The sequence below is a fragment of the Phyllostomus hastatus genome, unplaced genomic scaffold (assembly GCF_019186645.2).
Source record: "Phyllostomus hastatus isolate PE091 unplaced genomic scaffold, TTU_PhHast_1.1 phas_contig_17, whole genome shotgun sequence".
In the NCBI taxonomy this organism is placed as follows: domain Eukaryota; kingdom Metazoa; phylum Chordata; class Mammalia; order Chiroptera; family Phyllostomidae; genus Phyllostomus; species Phyllostomus hastatus.
The window spans coordinates 991,516-1,011,465 of record NW_025333664.1 but is presented as its reverse complement, the minus strand read 5'-3'; the positions used below and the strand labels follow the sequence as shown (position 1 = coordinate 1,011,465).

The window sequence follows — 19,950 nt, the reverse complement described above, 5'->3', positions numbered from 1 at the left end:
TGGGGGGCGCACGGCGGCCCCAGCATGTGCCCCGACCGAGAAGGGAACCCCCAGCTTTCGAGTGCACCAGACGGACGGCGCTCCAGCCCACTGAGCCACCCTGCCTCCGCCCCCCCCCCCCCCGGGCCAGGGCCTCAGGGGGCGGTGGGGCTTCAGAAGAAGGGGTCAAAGGGGCATTTCCAAGGTGTGCTGGCCTGGTTGCCCGGAGACAAGGGGTGGGCCGGCTGAAGGCGGAGAGGACCCTTGCATGCCCAGGGCCGGACTGCCCCCCACGACTGACCGCTCGCCCGCTGAGGGACTCATGCCCGGGGGGCCCCATGGGGTGGCCCTCTACGGACCCCCGTTTCTGTCCACAGGACTTCGCCTGGTTCCCTCCCTGCCGGGTCCGGGCCCTCTGGGTGCCTCCCCAGAGAGCCTGCCCTTCCAGGCCCCCCCTGCAAGAGCAAAGGGGGGGCTGGTCCAGCCAGGCTGCTCTCAGAACCCGGCACCACGGGCCTCGCCGAGGGGAGCCCATCCGGGTGCCTCTCAGCACCTTGCCAGGGTGTGAAGTCGGGCGTCCAGGCCTCCTGATGCCAGATTTGTGGGGAGCGCTGGGGAGGACCCCCTACATGCTACTGTGTGCCAACACTGGTACCCCCCACCCCATCCTTGCTACCTCCCTGCTCCATGCCCCGGCCCTGGGGGGAACGGGCAAGGGGTGGGCCCTTCCCAGCTCAGAGGGAGGGACCCAGCCCCAGGCCTGGCGTGCCCTGCCCCCTCCCTCCCACGACCTGGGCTCCTGCAGCCCCCTCCCACACTGGTCCTTGGGGCCCGGCCCAGCTCTGGTTCCCATGGGGGGCAGGGTGAGGGCTCCACAGCTTCTCCAGGAGGTGCCCGCAGGCGGCCTTATATGGCCAGGAGGCCTCGAGCCTGGGAGGAATCTGATCTCCCAGGAAGGGCAGGCAGGGATGGGGCTATGGGAGAGGGGTGCCCGGAGGTAGGGCCGGCCCCACCCCGCCCTCCAGGGCCAGTGTGCTCCCGCTTTGGACCGCAGCAGCTCCCGGGGCCTGACCCTGCTGGGGGGCTGTGGTCACGAGAGCTGCCGCCGGGGTCAGCCCATGTCTCTCGGCACCGCAGAAACCACACAGACGCCCAGCCGACACGCCTGGCCTGGGTCCAGCGGCTGCCGGGCTGTGCCTGGACCAGCCGGGCCACGGGCTGGGACTCAGCGTGCCCCCCTCTCCACGCACCGCGCTGCCCCGGCCCCACCTCGGCCCCCTAAGCCGGGTCCCCTCCTTCGCTCCCCCAACACGAAGGGTCTCTCATCCTCTCTCTCTCCCTGTCTCTCCGCGCCTCTGTCTCTCCCCACTGCTGCCCTAACTCAGCCAACTGCAGCCCCCTGGGCCGGCCCGGGGCCCCCACCCCGGGGTCTGGCCTCTGAGCACCTGGGTCTGCTGGGCATTTGGAGAAGGGACTTGTTTCCCACAAGGGGCAGCTGCACGGTCACAGGGCCACATCCTGCCCGGTTTGCCCACCCGCCCGCCCGCCTGCCTGCCTGCCCGTGGGGAGCCCTCCCACCCCTGGTCCGTGCCCGAGAGAGGTGTGAGTGGCGTCCGCAGGAGCCTGCCTGTGACCAGTCCCCCCGGCACTGTTTCCGACGGCCGCCGTGGAGGCAGCCCACGTGTGCCTCCGCGGTGAGCGGGCAGGTCCGTGGGGTGGATGTGAGTCAGCCAGGAGAAGGCAGACTTCCCGCACCCACTTGACATGCAGGAGCGGGGGCAGAGGGCCGGAGGAGGCCCCCCTGGCCGCTGGCCACTCCCAGGGGTCAAGACGGAGCCTTGTCGGGCAGCGCCCTGCCCCAGACAGGATCGTGGGGGCTGTGGAGGTGAGGCTCAGGCGGGAGTGGGGGAGCGTCAGGCCTGCAGGTGGAGAGGACGGAGGCCCGTTACCTCAGGGCGCCCGTGGGCCACCCACGTGGCCAGCTGACGCGCGACAGCTGGCCGGTGCCGCCCGGCAGCAGCGGGAAGTGTGGGCCTGTGTTTAGGGTCACGGTGCACAGCCAGCCCACCACAGGGGCCTGACTCAGCCTGGAGGGCCAGGCCCCCCTCACGCTCCTGAGTCACGTCACCCTGAGTCACGGCCCCCTCCCGCCCTGTCCTTGCGCGGTCCCCACGGGGTCCCTGGTCGCTGTGGGGGTCGGTCTGCTGGTTCTGCCCTAGAGGCTTGACCGTGAAATCCGCCCGTCCGACCCCAGGAGGCCACCAGGTGCTTCAGGTACAAGCAGCACCCCAACCACTCCCGTCTACAGTCCCCTGATTTCACAGAGGAGGGCTCCAGAAGGCCAGAAGGTGGGGGGCAGGCAGGGAGGTCCAGCAGGGCCGGGCCGGCCTGGGCACCCCCATCGGGCCTGCCTGCCGGAAGCCTCCGACTCAACACTGGTGGGCGAGGGGGAGAGGGCGGGCCAGGTGGCCCCCTCCAGGACCCCCCACCCGGACCCCTCCCCGTGGAGAGAGGTCGTGGGTGGCCGGGAGGCTCCTCACAGTGACCGCAGGGGGCTGCTGAGTCCCGCCCTCACCTGCAGGGCGCCCACCCTGCCCCCGAAGGTTTGCTGGCCTCTGACGGCCCCCCCCCCCGAGTGCCTTCCTGCTGCACAGCTGACCCCGCCTGGCCGCGGCCGGGCCCGAGGCCCCGGTTCTGAGAGGCAGGGCAGTCAGGGCCCTGGAGGAGGCTGATGACTGTGACGACCAGGACGCAGCCAGCCTGGTCCCACCACCCCTGTCTGCTCCAGGAATGCAGCCCCCCCACCTCGTCCCCCACCCAGGGGAGGAATGTGCCGGAGGCTGCCGGGAGCTGGGCCCTGGGGGGGAAGGTGATGCGGGCGACCGCACCTCCCGAATTCCTCAGCCGGCCCCAGACCCCACTTATCCCCTGTTCCTGCTGTGCCTGGCCCTCCCGGTTCCCCTCCGGGCAGGTTGCTGGGGGGACAGTGTCCCCTCCTCGGAGGTGCCTTCTGCTGGGTCATTGCCCTGCAAAGCCCCGGACCAGGCACGGTTGCCATTCCGGGCCGCAGCCTCCCTGGGGGGCTGTCCTGGGTGCCATGGCGTGCTGAGCAGCACCCCAGCCCCCCCCCCCACTAGTGGCCAGGAACACTGTCCCCTCCCCCAGCTGCGACAGCCTGGCATTGCCCCCTGTCTTGGGGGGACCTGCTGCCCTGGACCCTCTGGAGGTGACGTGGGTATCGTCCTCGTATCCAGGCTGTGAGCACCTTGGGGCTGGGGTTCCGCCCCCGTGGGCGCAGGACAGCCCGGGGCGCCACACAGCCACCTGCCCGCAGGCCCCTGCAGGTCACAGCACGTAGAGGGATGATGGCGCCGCCCGGCTGGGCCCTGCTGAAACCCCACAGCCTCAGCGCCCGGCACCCGCGGAGCTGGCGGGGAGGGGAAAAGCTGATGGGAGCCAGGGAGCCAGGGAGCGGGGCGGGGCGGGAGGGCCGGCCAGACAAGCCCGGCCAGGCCCAGTCCCCGGGGCAGGAATCTGGGTGCAGACCTTTGCCTCTGGGTACGCTTTGGCTGCTGACGACTCTCAGCTGGCTTGGTGGGTGGACGGGGCCCAGGGAAAATTGAAGGGAGCACCGTGAATAAGACAGTAAAGCAAAAGGACAAAGTAAAGTAAAACACTTGAACTAACGACACGGAGCGGAACGGGACACTGGCCCGGGGCTCCCGGTCTCCCTGGGGCTCCGACGGCCAGTGAGTAATGCAGCTGGCCCACCTCAGGCTAGCCGCAGGAGTGACCCCCCCCCCCCCCGCCGCGGGCCGCCCCCGGGGCGGGCCAGAGGGTGGCCCCCAACAACCAGGGGGAGGCAGTGGCCCTAGGACCTGCCGAGTGGGCGGTTCGCGGAAGCCTCCGGCTCTCAGGCTCCCACGGCCCACGATGCCCTGGGGCAAGGCTCTGCTGAGAGCCAGCCCCCCTCCCAGAGAAAGGAAGGCAGGCCGGAGGCGCAGCCGCCACAGCTCCTGTCCCCGGGCCTGCGTGGGTGGGAGCTGGTCCCCTGGCCCTGACCGGCGGCTCACCCCGGGCCGGCGCCCAGGCCTGGAAGGAAGTGTCCCCTTGCGGGGCTGCTCCTTCCTCACCCAGTGCCTCCAAGGCTGGCCTGGCCCTGCCTGGCCCACAGACCGCAGGTCTGGGGGCCAGCCTCCCCTGGAAATCTGCATTCTGTCTGAGGCCTCCTGCCCGCCCTTGAGGTGAGCGCCTGGTCGATGCGGAGAAGCAGCAGGGGCCACGCCCACCAGGCCGATGCTACTGGCCGCCGCTGCGGGTCTAGGCCGCCTGAGTGGGGACCTGCTGGAGGTTGGGGCGGTTACCACGCAGGTCCTGTGGTCACCAGCTGGGGACTCAGATATGCCGTGCGACCAGGGGCCACAGGTCACAGCCATGGTGATGGTGGTGACGATGGTGGTGTTGGGGATGATGGTGGTGATGGTGGTGATGGTGGTGGAGACAAGCAGGGAGCTGGTGGCAATGGTGTTGAGTGCCACACCAATTCTGAGCCCAGCACGTGCTGACCCACTGGACGCAGGCGACCCCAGCCCTGTGGGGCGGCTCTCTTACCGCGGCCCCCACCACACAGCTGGCAGAGGAGGTGGCCGAACAAAGTGTCCAAGAGGCGGAGGGGGAGTGGGAACGCTGCCTGTCGTCCCGACGAGGTGTCAGCCGTCCAGGCCCCGCAGAGTGCGCTGGGGCGGAGGGTGGGCAGGAAGAGGAAGGGGGTGTGCTCTGGAGCCGACAAGGGCACCAGCAACCCTGCGGGAACCGCCCTTTGGAACAGCCGATCCCCTCGGCCTCTGGGGCCGCCCGGGAGCGGCAGAAAGGGCCCGGCTGGACAGTGCCTCCAGCGCCAGGCTCTCCTGCCCCCGCGCCCTTCGTCCCGCCAGACCTCTGACGCCCTCCCAACCCACCGCAAGGGGCTGGGGGCCTGGAGCCTGAGGGCGGCGGCTCGGCCCCCTTCAGCTAGCAGGGGGCAGACAGGGGAGCCTCTGCCTGGGGGCCCCTGGAAGGGCTGCGTGCAGGGCCCGGTGTGGCGCCGCTCCCTCCCCTGCAGCTGCCGGGGGCGGGGGGGCCCTGCTGCTGAGGCCCCCTCCACTCCCATCAAGGGACCTCTTGCTCCTCCTCTTCCGTGGGATCTGGACTTCGGACAGCAGGGCTTCTCAAGGGGGGCTCGCCCTGCTTTCTCAGCCCAGGGCTGGGGGGGCAGCTTCCCTGTGAAGAACTTGGCCTTGGGACCCTGCCCCCAGGAGAGGAGACCACGAGGCCTCATGTGTGTGTCCTGTAAAGTTTTTTATTGTGGTCAAGTATCTATACACCAGGCTCACCGCTCGGTGATATCGAACACACCAACACCGCACCGCCAGCGCCGCCGTCCACCTGCAGAGCTTTTCCATCCTGCCAAACGGACACCCCGGCCCCGTGAAGACACTCACCGCCCCCCGCCCTGGCACCCACCATCCCACTCTCTGATTTTGATGGGTCTTAAGCACCCCGTTTAAGCACACGCACAAGCCACAGTTTCCCCCCTGTTCCGTGCTGAATAACACTCCACGGTACGCGCCTGCCGAGTTTTGCTGGTCTGTTCATTGACTGATGGGCCCTCGGGGGTGTGTGTATGTGTGTTGGCTGCTGTGAACGCAGGTGTGCAAACCTCTCCCTCCGCATGATCCGGCTGTCAGTTCTTTCGGGCGTGTGCCCAGGAGCGGAATAGCCAGATCATATGGTAACTCTACGTTTAATTTCTTGAGGAACCTCCATAGTATCCCCTACAGTGGCTGCCCCAGTTTATATCGTTTCCGACAGCGCAGCAGGGCTGTGATTCCCCCCTCATCCTCGCCAACGCTCATTTCCTCCGTGTGCGTGCTCACGGTGTCCGTTCGAACAGGCGTGGGGGTACCCCGGAGCTCTGACTCCTTCCCATTCCCTGGCGACCGGCCGTGTCGAGTGTCTCTAAGTGCACTCTCGGGTCACTTACCTTCTTCGGTAAAGGGTCTACTCAAGCCTCCTTTTTGAATCAGCTTGCTGTTTTGTTTTATTTTAGGGGTTCTCTATATATTCTGCATATTACCCCGTTATCAGATGTGTGGTTTTTAAAATATGTTATCCCACTATGTGGCTTGCCTTTTTACTAATTTTTTTAAATTTATCTACTTTTTAGAGAGAGGGGAAAGGGAGAGAGGAAGAGAAGCATCAATGTGCAAGGGATACATTGACTTGTTGCCTCTCAAGCGCCCCCTACTGGGGACCTGGCCCACATTCCAGGCAGGTGCCCTGACCGGGACTCAAACCTGTGTTGGGTTCTCAGGCCCACACTCAATCCACTGAGCCAATGCCAGCCAGGGCTTACTGTTGATTTTTGATGTACAAATTAAAAAATTTTTTTATCAAGTTAAACTGTCTTTTTTGTTGTTGTTGTCTGTGCCTTTGGTGATACACCTAAGAAGTCACTGCCAAGACCGGTGTCAGGAAGCTTGTGCCTTTGTTTCCTCGTTAAGAGATTGGGGTCTCGAGTTTGGGTCCTTTCTCAGCCCCATTTGTCTCGGAGACGGTCCTTTTCCCCTTGGTCTTGACAGCCTTGTCAAAACCCACGTGACCCCGTATGTGAGGGCTCTCTGCTCCCCACCCAGGGGAGCCACCTGCGGGCCTCTCCCTGCCTCTGGCGCTCCAGCTGCCCATCTCTTGCCGTCCAGCTCCGGGGAGAATCTCTCATCACCGGCCCCGCCGGGCTCGCCTGCAGGCAGACGCACGGGCAGGCCGGCTGTGCAGATCCCCAACCGCAAACATAAATCATGTCTGCACGTGTCATGTCTGCGCACGTGCTGGGGGCGCATCACATCTGTGCATGTGCTGGGGGTGCGCAGCACCCGACCTCAGGGCCGCCCCAAGTGCTGGAGGGCCATCTTGGAAGACTGGGGCTCCTGATGCCCTGTGCCCCGGGCTCCGTGGGAGCGACAGCAGACACTGCCGGCACCGAGCTGGTTTCCAGATGCAGTTAAATCCTCCCAGAGCCACCATGAGGCTCTGGCCAGGGTGACCAGCGTCACTGACACATCCTGTCCCAAAGGAGAAGCAGGCAGACACGGGAGAGCCCCCGACTGTGCAACCAGGGACCCGGTGGGGGGAGTCACGTGGGGGCTGACAGAGGACAAGGAGGGGGTTTCTGGCCCGCTCAGCCTAGAGCAGCCACCATGGGGGAGGCAGAATAATACAAGGTCTCAAGCCCTCCTTCAAGGGGTCTTGGGTTCCATCTGGGAGATGAAGCCCCAAGCGGATGTTTCAGCGGAGGACCGCCCTGCGCGCTCGCAGGAATGTAGGGCAGGGACTCGGGAAGTGGCCTCTGCAGTCTGGGAATTTTCTGTTATCTTTATTAATGGGTCTTGGCCCCAGGAGGGGGCCGGCACAGGCTTCTGTCCGCGAGGGCTCTGCAGGACTGCAGCGGGGCGGGGGGAGAGGTGGTGGAAACGGTCCTTGGAGAGCGGTCAGACGGAGCAGCGCACGGGCTTGACCCGGTTCTGCCACCAGGCTGGGCCGGGCTCCTGCCCGCTCGGGCCTCGGGCCTCGGGTCTCCGAGGGGTCGGCCCCTACGTCCCAGGGCGGCGTCCCGCCCACAGGAACCTGGCACAGCCCTGCGGCCCCCCGCCTGCGTCCCTGGCCCGCCGCCTGGCTCTGTCCGCCGCCTGCTCTTATCTTCCACTGCACCCAGAAGAGTTCCTCCTCCGCGGGGTCCGTGCCCGGACTGGTCTGCGTCGCGCATTCCGAAGGACGACCCCGCAGCTTGGTCTCGCCCCGGCGGCGCGGCGCCCCCGCCGACGGGGACTCACGGTGGGAGCCGGAGCCCCGAGATCTGTGGCTGCACGGGCTGCGGAGACCTCAGCCAGCCTCCAGGCGGAGCGGCCGCACGCCCGGAGCCCGCGCCGTCCTACGGGGCCTCAGGGCCAACCCCGCCCCGCCCACAGCACCCTACTCGCCAGCCGACGCCCCAGGCCCCGCCCCCGCCTCACCCCGCCCGCCCCGCCCACCAGAAGCGGAAGTGCCCTAGGGCGCCCGGCCAGGCTCTGCGCAGACTCGCCGCGGCCCGCTGGGACCCGGAAGCACTCGCCGAGGCCCCGCCCCTCCCGCCAATAGCGCTGCCGGGGGAAGCTGCGCTCTCTTTCTCCGGACGTGCTCGTGGCGGTGGCAGCAGGTAGGCCGCGCTGCCGGTGCCGGCTCGCGGGGGCTGTGGGCGGGGATCGGGGCGAGGGTCAGGGTGGGGGCTGGGCGCGCGGGGTCCGGGCGAGGCCCCGGCGCGGGAACTGCGGTCGGGAGCAGGGCTCGCGGACACGCCTGGTGCTCACGCGCTGCGCGGGGCCCCGCAGGCGCGCTCTCACCATGCAGAACGACGCCGGCGAGTTCGTGGACCTGTACGTGCCGCGGAAATGGTGAGCGCCGTCCCCGCCCGGGCCCTTTTCCCCAGCCGCCTCCACCCCGGTCCCCCTTCCGCTCACAGCGCTCTCCCCGCAGCTCCGCCAGCAACCGCATCATCGGCGCCAAGGACCACGCGTCCATCCAGATGAACGTGGCCGAGGTGAGCCGGGCGGCGGGAGGGATTGCACGGCCGGGGAGGAGAGAAAGCTCTGGAGCGCGGGAGCGGGGCCTGGGCTGGCGCCGGCGTGGATCGTTCCGAAGCCCCAAGTTCAGAACGAGAGTCGCTGGGGCGCCTGTCTGGTGTGACTCTCGTTCTCCATCAATAGGTCGACAAGGTGACAGGCAGGTTCAACGGCCAGTTTAAAACCTACGCTATCTGCGGGGCTATTCGCAGGATGGTGAGTGTCTGGGGGCTTGGCCCACCCGGGCCTTTGGGGGCCGAGTGGTGTCTCGCCTTTTCTCATTGGTCGGAAGGATAGTTTGAGCCTGCGGGACTGGCTTTCGCGGGCTGCCCATCCCTGGGGAGGGCGGGGAGGTTGCTTATAGACAGGACCGACGGTCTTGGGAACACTCAGCCAGTCTTTACTTTGGAGCCTCCCAGGTACCCCACTCTCCCCCTCCCCCAGTCTCCAAGGCCTCCCCTGTCCCGAGAGGCATGAGGCTGGGAGAGTCTCCCCCCCCCCCCCCATTACTGCTGTGTGGCCCCGAGTGGGGACGGCAGGGGACATGCCCCGTGTGCTTTTCCCCAGGGCGAGTCAGATGACTCCATCCTCCGACTGGCCAAGGCCGACAGCATCGTCTCAAAGTAAGGGGGTGGGGCCCAGGGGGGCTCAGAGGCTGGGACTCCCCCCCCCCCAGAGCTGAGGCTTTACTATGGTTCTTTCTCTCGTTTAGGAACTTCTGACTGCAGAGCATCACAAATGTGAGATTTTCCACAAATAAACAATGAAACTCCCCGTGTTGGTTCCCTCTGTGCTGGTGGGCGCGCCTCGGGCTCCGCAGGGCCAGGGCTGACACCGAGCTGTGAGTGGCCCACAGGCGGCCAGCCACAGAAAGGAGACAGTCTGTGAAATGTGCTGCGAAACCACGTTTTACTCATGAGCACAAATACAAACACCTGTGACGTGACTCGGTATTGAGGTCAGATAGTTGCTTAACATCCATTGAAAATCCACAACTGCTACTGGGAGCCGACGGGGGGCCCGCGGCCCTTGACACCCCTCAGGTGCCCGGGCTTGCTCTAGAGGATGGCGTTCGGCTGAGGTCTGGCTGGAACCTTGGCTTCGCTGCAGGGACTCCTGAGCGCCACACAGTGGCGGCTCGGTGCTACCAGAAGGGACACGGATACGGGTGGGGAGGGCAGACAGGGTCGACAAACGACTGGATCTTACGACATAAATAGGCAAACTTAAGTTATGGCATTGGTCAGCGGCTCTACAGCTGTACAGAAACCACTGGGCGGGTGGGTTCCTTGAGGCTGAGTTGTAAACCAGGACTTTCGGGGCGACAGTGCTTGTAACACAGACGTGTCCTTGAGATGCTATGGGGGCCCGGCAGGTTGCTCTCCTGGGGCCTAGCAGCTGGCACCTTCCTTCCACCTCAGCTTGGGCCCAGGACGGGGGGTCGGGGGGGGGGAGCGAGGCCAGTTGGGGTGCAGATGTGGGCTCGGTCCTCCATTCCTTCCCCAGGAGTGGGAGAGGGGGCGGGCCTGCGGGGGGCTGGTGGTGCCCCCCCACCGGGGTCCAGGCCGAGTTGCTGGTGGCTGGGTGCTGTCGTGAGCACAGTGGGCCTTTCTGTAAAGGGTGCGGGGCAGGGGCCGGCCCAGAACCCCCTCGGCGACAGGTTTGTGGCGTGCTGGCGAAGCAGTCCGATGGCCCAGGCGGTGTGGCCGTTTCCCAGATGGGCGCCTTTGCCAGTCCTTGGTTCTTAGTGTTCTGGGCCGGGTGGCGAGCCGGGGAATGACGTCACAGCTCATGCAAGGACGATGCAGGCCTGCAAAGCCGAACATGGTCACGCTGGCATGGCCCAGGCTGGCTCGGGAGTGACAGTCACCTCCCAGTCTTCTCCCCACGTGGGGGTCAAGTGTAGTTTCAGGTCAGCTTCGCACGCCTTGGTCGACCAGCCTTTGTTCCCTCCGGAAAAAGACCCCCCCAGGCAGGGTCCCACGTGACGATGAATAGGCTGCTTTCCTGCCACGGTGCTGCCTAGATCAGGAGCCAGCCGTGCAGCGGTCACCTGAAGGTCCGGTGCCACAGCCCAGTGGTGCTCTCCTGGCGGGCAGCGTCCGTGTGGGGTGGACACGTGTGCCAAGGCCTGTCGGGGTACGGCGTGACACGTGGGCAGCAGGGCTTCGTGGTGACCCGATGCCTGGGAGAGCAGAGGCCCGAGAAGACAAGTGGTCAACAGGAACAAGAGTTCGCTCTTGCTGGCCTGACGGACTCCAGGGCTGTGTGGGTGTGTACGGGCCGGGCGGCTGGACTGGAGCCGGGCCATAGGGTGGGGTTGTGTCCACAGCACTGTGTTCACACCAAGCCCCAGACAGTCAGGATTAATGCTTCATCACGTAACCGCAGCGACCTCAGTGTGTCCAGCATCAGGCCGCCCAGGTGGCGAGGCCGGGCCTGTGCAGAGGGCTGTGACCCTGCGTGGGAGGCCAGGCAGTGCAGAGATGGGGACATAGGCCGTGACGTTAAATCTGAGGTCCTGGTGCGGGACCAGCCTCAGGCCCGGGAGGACGCCTGTGCCCCACACTGTGTCCATGTGAGCGCGCAGGAACACTCGGGAACGCCAGGGAGGCGCGCTGCGTCTGGGAATGAGCCACGCCCCCAGGAAAGCGAGCGTGTGTAGGCGGGGCCTGGCGCCCCTGCCCGGGGGCAGTGGGACCGGAGTGCACCTCCCGGCCTGGGCACAGCCCGTGGGGCCCACAGTGGGGGTGCGCCGAGTGGGGTGGGCGGCAGGGGTGGTCTGTGCAGCGCCCCCCGCTAGAACTGCTGCGTGAGGCGTCTGTAATGAGGTAACACCTGGTTCTCGGGGAGATAGAGAGCAAGTTCCAAGGCCACGAGCACTGTGAACTCGAACCCGATTAGGTCCCGTCTGTTGAACCGAAACCTTTCTTCCAGCTTCTGCGTTGAAGGAGAGAGAAGGGTTCAGTGTGGCCCCCGCTCTGGTTCCCACCTAAGTCAGCGGGTGGGGAGTGGGCGACGACCACCGCCCCCAAGGGGCAGTGCTCAGCGATCAAACGGGAGCTGGGGTGAGGACGAGGAGCGGACCTGGGAGGGGGCGTGGCCAGCTGGGGGCGTGGCCAGGGCGGGCGGGTGGGCGCGCACACTCACGTCGATGAGCTGCTTCACTTCGCTCTTGCGGAGGTCGCTGCTGATCTTGGCAGCCAGCAGCACGCACGCGCCGGCGCACAGCTTGCGGTTCTGCTTGTTGAGCTTGCCCTGCAGGACGAGCTTCTCGAAGTACACGTAGGCCATGGACACGGTCCCGGGCTCCAGGCTGCACTCCTCAGAGAGGCTCCGCATCTCCCGTTTCAAACTGCGGGTTCACACGGGACTCAGGCGGTCTCCCTTAGAGCAGCAGCTCGTCCCGCCCCGTTCTGCAAGGGCCACCGCGGAGGGCAGAGGGCGGAGAGCGCAGTGCCTGCTGTCCTGTGGCTGCGCGGCGGCGGGTCACCACAAGGGCACAGGCGCCGAGACGTGGGTGTGCTGAGGTGGCCCTCGGACCACCCTGGGAGCCTCGGCGCTGCGGGGGCTGCCGGGGCAGGTGTCAGTGGGAGCCGGCGGGGCAGGGCCCGGCGGAGGGCAGTGGCCGGGAGCCCGGCTTCGGCCCACAGCTCTGGCAGCTGCCCGCTGCGGGGGCTCAGTGGGCGTGGGCAGCTGCCGGAAGCAAAGAGATGGCCTGGCCGCAGGCAGCACGCGTGTGTGTGCACGTGTGTGCGTGTGTGTGCACGTGTGCCCAGGTGTTGTCGGCGGGGCGGGGGCGGGGGGCCCCTGGGTCTGTCAGGCTCCGGCCGGTGCAGGAAATGGGGAGGCGTGCTGCCGCCGCAGCAGCAGCAGAAGGGGGTTCGGAGGTGTCCGGGGTGTGGGGGGGGGGCGGCCCCTACCTCCTGATCTTGCTCAGCGTCAGCCTGACGTGCGGGAACTTCTCCCGGAACGTCTCGTTCATGTCCTTCTTGAGGTCGGAGGGCTTCACGTACTCGATCACCGTCGTCTGCAACACAGGGCAGGGGGCTGGGCAGGGGGCTGGGCAGGGGGCTGGGCCGGCCGCTGCTCGGCCGCTTCCCGCCGGCGCCGTGCCTTCCGCGGGGCCCCGGGTCCGGGAGAACGGCTCCCCCCCGGGCGGCGGCCGCGCTCACGTACCATGTAGGAGGCGAAGATGAGGACGCGCTTGTGCTTGCCGCAGGGCCACTGCGGGTCGTCCAGCAGGTTGGGGTTGTACTCCAGGGCGTCCCCCGCGTCGCTGCCTGCGGGCGGGAGGCAGCCCTGACCCAGCGCCCCGACCCGGGGGCGGGCGCCCTGCTCCTGCCTGCGGTCACACTGGGCAGGGGGTCCTAGGCCAGGTCCCACGGGGCTTGGGAGGGGCTCCCAGCACTGGAGGAGTGGAAGGGCGACCTGATGGGAACGCCCCGGCCTCCAGAGCCGTCTGCGGTTGCGGCTGCTCCCCACCGCCTGGCTGCTCTGCGAAGAGCCCCTTCTGTCCCGAAAGGCCACGCCCCAGCCCCAGGCCCCAGGCCCAGGCCCCAGCCCCAGTCCCAGCCCCAGCCCCAGGCCCGCCTCTGTTTGGACGGAGAGCTGTGGGTTCAACGCGACTCTGCTCTGCTGCCACCGGGGGGCGCCCGCGCGCCGGCCAGGGTACCTAGCTCTGTGCTGGTGGGCGGGGGCTTGGCGGCAGCAGGCTTGTACCGGGACGCCGGCAGGGCCCGGGGCACGCTGGGCCGGGGCTGCGGCGGGGGGCCGTGGCCGTCTGTCTTCTGCGTGACCAGGGCATTGGTGGGGTACAGGAACTTGGCGTAAGACACCACCTGGGGAGGTGAGCGCATCAGCGGCGGTCCTGCCCCTCCTCGCTGCTGCCCCTCCAACGCACCCCGCAACCCGGCTCAGGCCGGAGCTGGTGCTGCTCGCCTGACCCTCAGCCTTCTCGGTGACAAGAACATTCTAGACTGTCGCCCCTGCCAGCCCTCGTCTGGGCCTGTGACACGGGCACACTCTCCCCGCCTCCGACACCCTTGCCTCCAACCCCCCTGAGTCCAGGGGCCCGCTGGCATGGGGGGCAGCCCACTGCCCCAGCCCCTGGCACTGAGAGGACCAGAGGGGAGCACCCACCCACGCACTCCTGCCCCCTCCCGGGACCTGAGCCCCGCCCCTGCCCGGCTGTGTGCGGCGCCAGCTCTTGCCTTTCCGTCGGCCCCCAGCTCCACTCCTTCCAGCTCAAACACCATCTCGGAGGAGACCGACACGCCGCCTGACGGGTGCCTCTGCTTCTGGCTGTCCACCCGCAGGTCGCTGCAGCGCACAGCACAGGGAGCTGTGGTGGGCCCTCCCCTGCCCCTCCCCTCCGGTGGGCGGGGCAGAGCCTCCCCTCCCCCGGCACCCCCCCACCCCCAGTCTCGAGGGCAGGTGCCACAGCGCCCGTGTTGGAGAGCGGCCGCGGCGCTGGCGGTGCTGGGGACGTGGGCGAGGACGCCTGCTGTAAGCTGCCCGGCCGCACCCCTTCCCCAGGCCGGGCGCTTCCTTTAAAGCATCGGTGGCAGCGACGCGGCCCCGCAGCCCGGGCCCCAGCCTCACCCACGGCTGCGCTCCAGGGGTGCCCCCTACGCTGCAGTCACACTGGGCGGAAGGTTTCCACGCCAGGTCCCAGGCGCCATCCCCTGGGCGGCTGTCCCCTTCTTCCTGGGTCACACAGAGGACACAACTACCTGGCCGGACCACGAGGACACACGGCAGTGTCCCCTGGAGAGGAGCACCCCTGCGCTGACCTTCAGGCAGCCCAGACAGAAGCGAGGAGCGTCAGGCCCCTCCCCAGGGAGCCAGGAGACGGCCCTCTGCGGCACATCTGCCGCGAAGCCCGGCCACTCACCTGACCCGCAGGCCCTCCCCGTAGGGCAGGACGGAGAAGGCGGCGCACAGGGAGCGCTTGGCGCAGATGAGCACGATCCTGTGGGGAGGGGGAGGGGGAGGGCGCCGGTCAGAGCGGCGGGGGGGCGGCGGGGGGCTCTCCCGGGCCGGGGCCAGTGGGTCTGAGCCGCCCCAGCGCTCACTGCTCCCCCACAGGTAGCACACGGCACGCGGAGGGTCCTGCCCGGCCCCCGCGGCAGGGCCCAGGCTGGAGGCCGGGACCCTGGTTCCCACGGTCAGGTGTTGGCAGATGCACAAGGCAAAGGGGAGTGCCCACCAGGCCGCTGGGTCTGGGGAGCCCCTCCTCAGCCGTCCTGGGGAGGCAGGGCCTGAGAGTGTCAGGAAACACCTCACCCCCCGAACCCCCGTGGCTGCAAGGGGCCCTGGCACAGGAGTGCGCAAGGCAGGGGCAGCCCTTGCCCAACTGGGAACGGCTCTGCTCGGTGAGGCCCCGGCCTGGCAGGGAGGATGACAGCTGGGCTCCCCTCACGTCTGGGATGCCTGCCCATCGAGTGCCCACTGAGGCCGGCTGGCCTGTCAGGCATGCCCGGGCCCACGCCCCTCAGCCCCAGACCCAGCCTGTCGTGCTGGGCGGTCCGGGGCCGTCCGACCACGGCTACTGCTGGGAAGGGGGTACGGCTGGCAGCCATCCGGCCCACTGAAGGGTGGCCCTGCCCTGGGGATGCCGCCGGGCTGGGGCTTTAGTTCGGCCCCTCCCCTGCGTGTCCGGATGAACCCGGCCCTCTGTCCTGCGCGCATCTGCCTGTGCTCTCGCCCCTTCCTTCTGCGCCTGCGCTCATCTGCCATCCCTGGGGCTCCGGGGACGGCCAGGGCAGGGGGCTGCGATGGACCGGCGCTGGGCTGACGTGGGGGCAGGGGCGGGCGGCCCCACGCAGCCGCACCCGCTGTTCCTGGTGTCCCACCTGCTGTTCCTGGTGTCGTACTGCCGCATGTTCTTGATGAAGTGGGTCTTCTTCAGGCCCTTGTGTCTGGGGGAGCCGGGCACGTGCTTGGTCCTGCGGGCGAGACACAGGTCACCTGTCCCTCCCACGCCCCCTCTGGCCCCTGGGGCAAGTGCGCAGGGCCACAGAGCTCTGGCGGGCAGCAGGCGGGACCTTTACCTTGGAACCGAGGGACATCCCACCGTGTCTTCCAGGAACTCGAGGGAGCAGCGCTGGGAGGCGACTCGCCTCCTGTGGAGAAGACACGGCAGGGCTCAGCGCGGAGACCGGGGTGGGCAGGGCAGACCGGGCAGGGGCTCGCGCTGCAGTGGCGCCCAGCCAGGATGGGGGCCGGGGGGAGGGGCACAGCCAGGCCTCTGCAGGTGGGGCGCTGGCTGCCCACTCCAGGGGCAGCAGGGGAGGTCTGCTGGGCAGATGCCCGCGTCCTGAGGCCCTGGGTGGGTGCTGTGGAGGGGGCCAAGGCCAGCCCTGCCCTGAGAGTGGATGTCCAGCTGGAGTGACCTCCAGGACTTGTACCGGGAAAGGGAGCCGCCTGGTGGGAGGGGATATCCCTGCAGGCGTCTGCGGCTGCGCCTGGCCTGCCCCGAGGGCGAGGCCCCCAGGCCCCAGGAGCAGCCCCAGGGGCAGCCCCTCGGGGCTGCCCCAGCTCATTTCCTCAGGCAATTTCCCAGGTGGTGCCAATGGCAGGTGCACGCCTGGGGCTTTGTCTGTGAGCCCGGGCCGGCGGCGGTCCCCACAGAGACGCGGGCGGTGCTGCCCCGCCCACCGAGCATGGCCCTGAGGCCCAGCAGCACCCGCTCGGCAGGGACGGAGCCGCCTGTGGCCCCGCTCGGAAAAGCTGCTCCCCGTGGGCTGGGCAGACTCCTGTCTGTGACGTTCTTCCACCTTCCCTTCCTTGTGAGTGTTCTGTAGACACACTGGATCCTCCCAACAGCTCCCCCGGGGAGGCCGTGTTACCACCCTCCGTTCACACGCTGGTGGGGAGACCGAGGCACAGAGCTGGGGAGTGGAGCTGGGCCCCCCCACCCCCCCCCCCACACGACTCTGCAGCCCAGATGCCGGCCGGCCCCCCCCGCACTGCTGGGGCCGGCGCTCCTTCCGGATGCGCTGCGCCGGCAGCCCAGCAGAGACGTCGCGGCACAGCAGATGCTGCCTGTGGCGTCCAGGAAACGCCCCTCACCTTGTAACTGAGAACACCCTGCCCGGGGGCTCCCGACACCCACGGCCGGTGAGGGGGCCGGGGAAGGTGCTGCTGCACCTGGGGCAGGCCACCTGAGAACGGCGGCCCCACCGAAGCGGCTGCTCTTCGTCAGGCGCCCGACAGGTGCCAGTGACTTTGAACCCTCCCTGGAGCCCCTGGAGGGCGCGGGGCCCCGCCCACACCCCAACCTGACTAGTGACCTTGTAGACCACTGCAGGCCACCCCATGCGGGGCTCTGTCCGGCAGCCCACTCCCAGGATAGGGGACAAGGGGGGAGGGGACAGAAGCACCGTGACACGGCACCGGGCGGGCCGGGGGGCTCCTGGCAGCCTGGTCTGACCCAGTCGGCAGCCCAGGCCCCGGGGTGCTCACGCGCGTTGGTGCCGAACTGAACGTCAACACCGCGTTCGCAGTCCTCAGAGGGAAACGAGGGTCTCGGGGGCTCCCTGCCGTGGGCTGAGCCCCGTGCAGCCTGACTGCCACCAGGGTCTCCTGTCACCTGGCCGCGGCCATCCTCGCTAAGCCCTGGACGTCCACCTGGCCTCACGACGGCCCCCAAGCAGGCTGCGCTCCACGCGAGCCCACCCCGTGGAGGAGAAAACTGAGGCTCAGAGAGGCCATGCCACCGGCTCGAGGTCACAGAGCCGCTGGGTGGTGGGGCGGGGGCTCGTCCGCGGCTGTTCCCACAGCCTGGGCCCTGGCAGGACACCAGGACATGGGGTCTGGGAAAGGGCCTCGGAGTCCTCTCCGCTTCCAAAACACAACAGCGGGTCCTCGAGGTCTGAAGCCGGGAGCCGGCAGCCCCCTCGCTGAGGCTGGCCGCCCCCACCCGCTGGGCGGCGACCCCCTGCCCGGGCCCGGGGAGCGCGGAGGGAAACCAGCAGTCCGTTTTGCCCTGTGGTCGGTGGGGGCTGCGCGGCGATGCCCAGGCAGGAGGGCGGGGCCCCAGGAGGGCAGGAAGGGCACCTGGACCGGGACTCGAAGGCCACGCAGGAGGGAGAGGCGAGGGGTGGAGGGACACAGGGCACCCGACTCCAGCCACACCCCGCCCTGTCTCAGTTCCCCCCGAGCGCGGGCCTGCCCCACGCCCTCTTCGGAACCGGGCGGTGGAGCCCCAACCCCACTGGGCTCCGGGCACTCCCCGTGGCCGCCCCCCGGAGCCCCTCCCACCAGCGCAGCTCCAGGGCCCAGCCGCTGTCCTGGGCACAGGGTCTGTCTCGCAGATCCCCCACACGGCGCCTGGCCCTCCCAGGACTCTCACCGCCAGAGGGGAGCGAAGCTGCACCTGCGAGGTGCTGTGGGTGCGGCCCGCCCGGCCGGAAGACCCCGGGACCCCCGAGGGTCGGGGCTGGAGGGGGCGATGCCGGTGCCGCCCAGATGACTCCCACGTGAGAGGCTGTGCCTGGACTCCAGGGCCAGCCTCAGAGGCTGCCCACTGCCCGGCAGCTCTGTGCTGCGGACTGAAGGCCAAGCAGGGGCCGTGACGAGCAGGCGGTCCCCGTGCCCAGGTGCAGGAAACCTGTCACTCCTCGGGGTGAGGGCTGTGGGCGGGGCTTACCCCAGGGCCACCCCAGGGCCCAGAGGTAGGGGCCAAGGAGGCAGGGCCACTGGACGCTGCCACTCTGCTTCTGGGAGATGGAAGCGGGCGTCTGGCTCCCAGGGGCTGTGGGCAGGGGCACAGACCGCAGGGGCTGAGCTTGGGGTAGTGGGCGCAGCTCCAGGACGTCCGAGGGGTTCCTGGAGATGGACTCAGGGCCGAGGAGTAACTGCCGGCCAGGACGTGCCAGGACCAGGGGCGCAGAGCTCAGAGGGGGCCGTGGGACGGGGGCAGCACAGAGGTGACGGGCCACCAGTGCCGGGGCAGCCTTGGTGCAGGGGGTGATGGTCTCTGCAGGAGACGTGGGGGCCAGCTGTCCTTCCCGTGCAGGGACCCCTGGTCCGCAGGGAGGGGCGCCTGGAGCAGAGAGCCCAGGGCACAGGGGAGGCGCCTGGGAGCCTGTGTCCTCTGTCGGGCACTGGGGAGGTGGGCTGGGAGGGGCGTCCCAGGACTGCGGCTGGGCCTGGGGGCCGGCGGCGCTGAGCAAACCCACGTTCAGGGCACTGACAAGGTTGAGAGCTCCGAGACCCCATGGTCAGCCGCCGGCAGGACTGGGGGCCATGACCCCGGTGCCTGGGGACCCACAGGGTCGGAGGGAGCCCCAACACCGTGTCCAGGGGTTGGCCGAGCCCCGGAAGACCCGGCCCTGCCATCCCAACCCTGTGCCTGGGGCTCACAGAAGGTCAGGGTCACCTCCTGCACCCCGACCTGGCGTCATGGGCGGGGGGACCCCGGATGACCCCGCTCCCTAAATCCTGTGCAGGGGGGCCGCAGGCCCCACCCCAGACTGCCGGCCCCAAGTCCCCGGGTCCCCGCATCCCCGCCCGCCCCCCACTCACCTGTGGCGCTGCGGGTCCAGGCCGAGGCCGGCGGGCGCGGGCGCCGGGCTGAGCAGGCCCTGGGGCGCCGAGGCCCTGTTCCCGGTTCCGGGCGGGCCCGGCGGGGCGGGGGGCGCGGTCTCGGGCCCCGGGGGCGGCGGCGGCGCCGGCGGCTCGCGGGCCTCGGCGGGCGGCGGCGGCGGCGGCGGCGGCTTCTCGCCGACCGGGCCCAGGCTTGGGGGCCGCCCGTCCAGGGAGATGTTGTTGAGGAAGAAGAGCGCGGCCTGTCGGCGCCGCGAGTCCCCGCGCCTCCGCAGCGCCTGCGGCGGGGCCCTGGCTGCAGGACCCGGGCCGGAGCCGGGGCCGGGGGCCGGGCCCGGGGCCCCACCCGCCGCCGCCGCGGCCATCCTCTAACTGAGCCCGCGGGCGGCCCGCCGCCGCCGGCGCGCAAGCGCCTGGGACAGCCGCTCATTGGTCGCGGCGCGCCCTCATGCAAATATACCTCCGTCGCGCTCGGCAATTGGTCAGCATGGAGCCGTGGGCGGGCCGCCGAGCTCGGGGGGCGGCTCCCCTGGGTCACGGAGGTGGTGTCCCTGCGCCCCGAGGGCCCGCGCCCGGTCTGCTAGCCCGCGTTTCCGCCGGGCCTGGCCCGGGGCCAAGCGACGACCGGGCCACGAGTTCGAGTCCCCGCTCGGAAGCCGGGCTCTTGCTGGGCTGCGGCGTTCGGGATCGCTCCGTCGAGACTGCGTCTTCAGGCTCCAGCGCACTTCCCCTGCGGGGGTGTGCCCCGCAGGGCCTGTAGCTGTGTCACCTGCCGTGTGCGAGG

At 68.9% G+C, this 19,950-nt stretch overlaps 2 protein-coding genes across 2 annotated transcripts; one reads left to right on the top strand and one right to left on the bottom strand.

Annotated features, from left to right (window-relative positions):
• Positions 1–8,111: 8,111 nt before the first annotated feature.
• On the top strand, positions 8,112–9,386 carry RPS21 (ribosomal protein S21). The gene is made up of 6 exons (XM_045833393.1): positions 8,112–8,209; positions 8,382–8,444; positions 8,527–8,590; positions 8,757–8,828; positions 9,180–9,235; positions 9,325–9,386. Exons 2-6 carry the CDS (start codon positions 8,395–8,397, stop codon positions 9,332–9,334), a joined length of 252 nt encoding a protein of 83 aa, XP_045689349.1. The 5' UTR covers positions 8,112–8,209; positions 8,382–8,394; the 3' UTR covers positions 9,335–9,386.
• Positions 9,387–9,502: 116 nt separating this feature from the next.
• On the bottom strand, positions 9,503–19,555 carry CABLES2 (Cdk5 and Abl enzyme substrate 2). The gene is made up of 10 exons (XM_045833392.1): positions 19,146–19,555; positions 15,668–15,739; positions 15,470–15,562; positions 14,509–14,586; positions 13,826–13,934; positions 13,288–13,453; positions 12,792–12,895; positions 12,536–12,642; positions 11,763–11,967; positions 9,503–11,552 (listed from the first exon to the last, which is right to left on the bottom strand). Exons 1-10 carry the CDS (start codon positions 19,529–19,531, stop codon positions 11,412–11,414), a joined length of 1,461 nt encoding a protein of 486 aa, XP_045689348.1. The 5' UTR covers positions 19,532–19,555; the 3' UTR covers positions 9,503–11,411.
• Between the last annotated feature and the right edge of the window lie 395 nt (positions 19,556–19,950).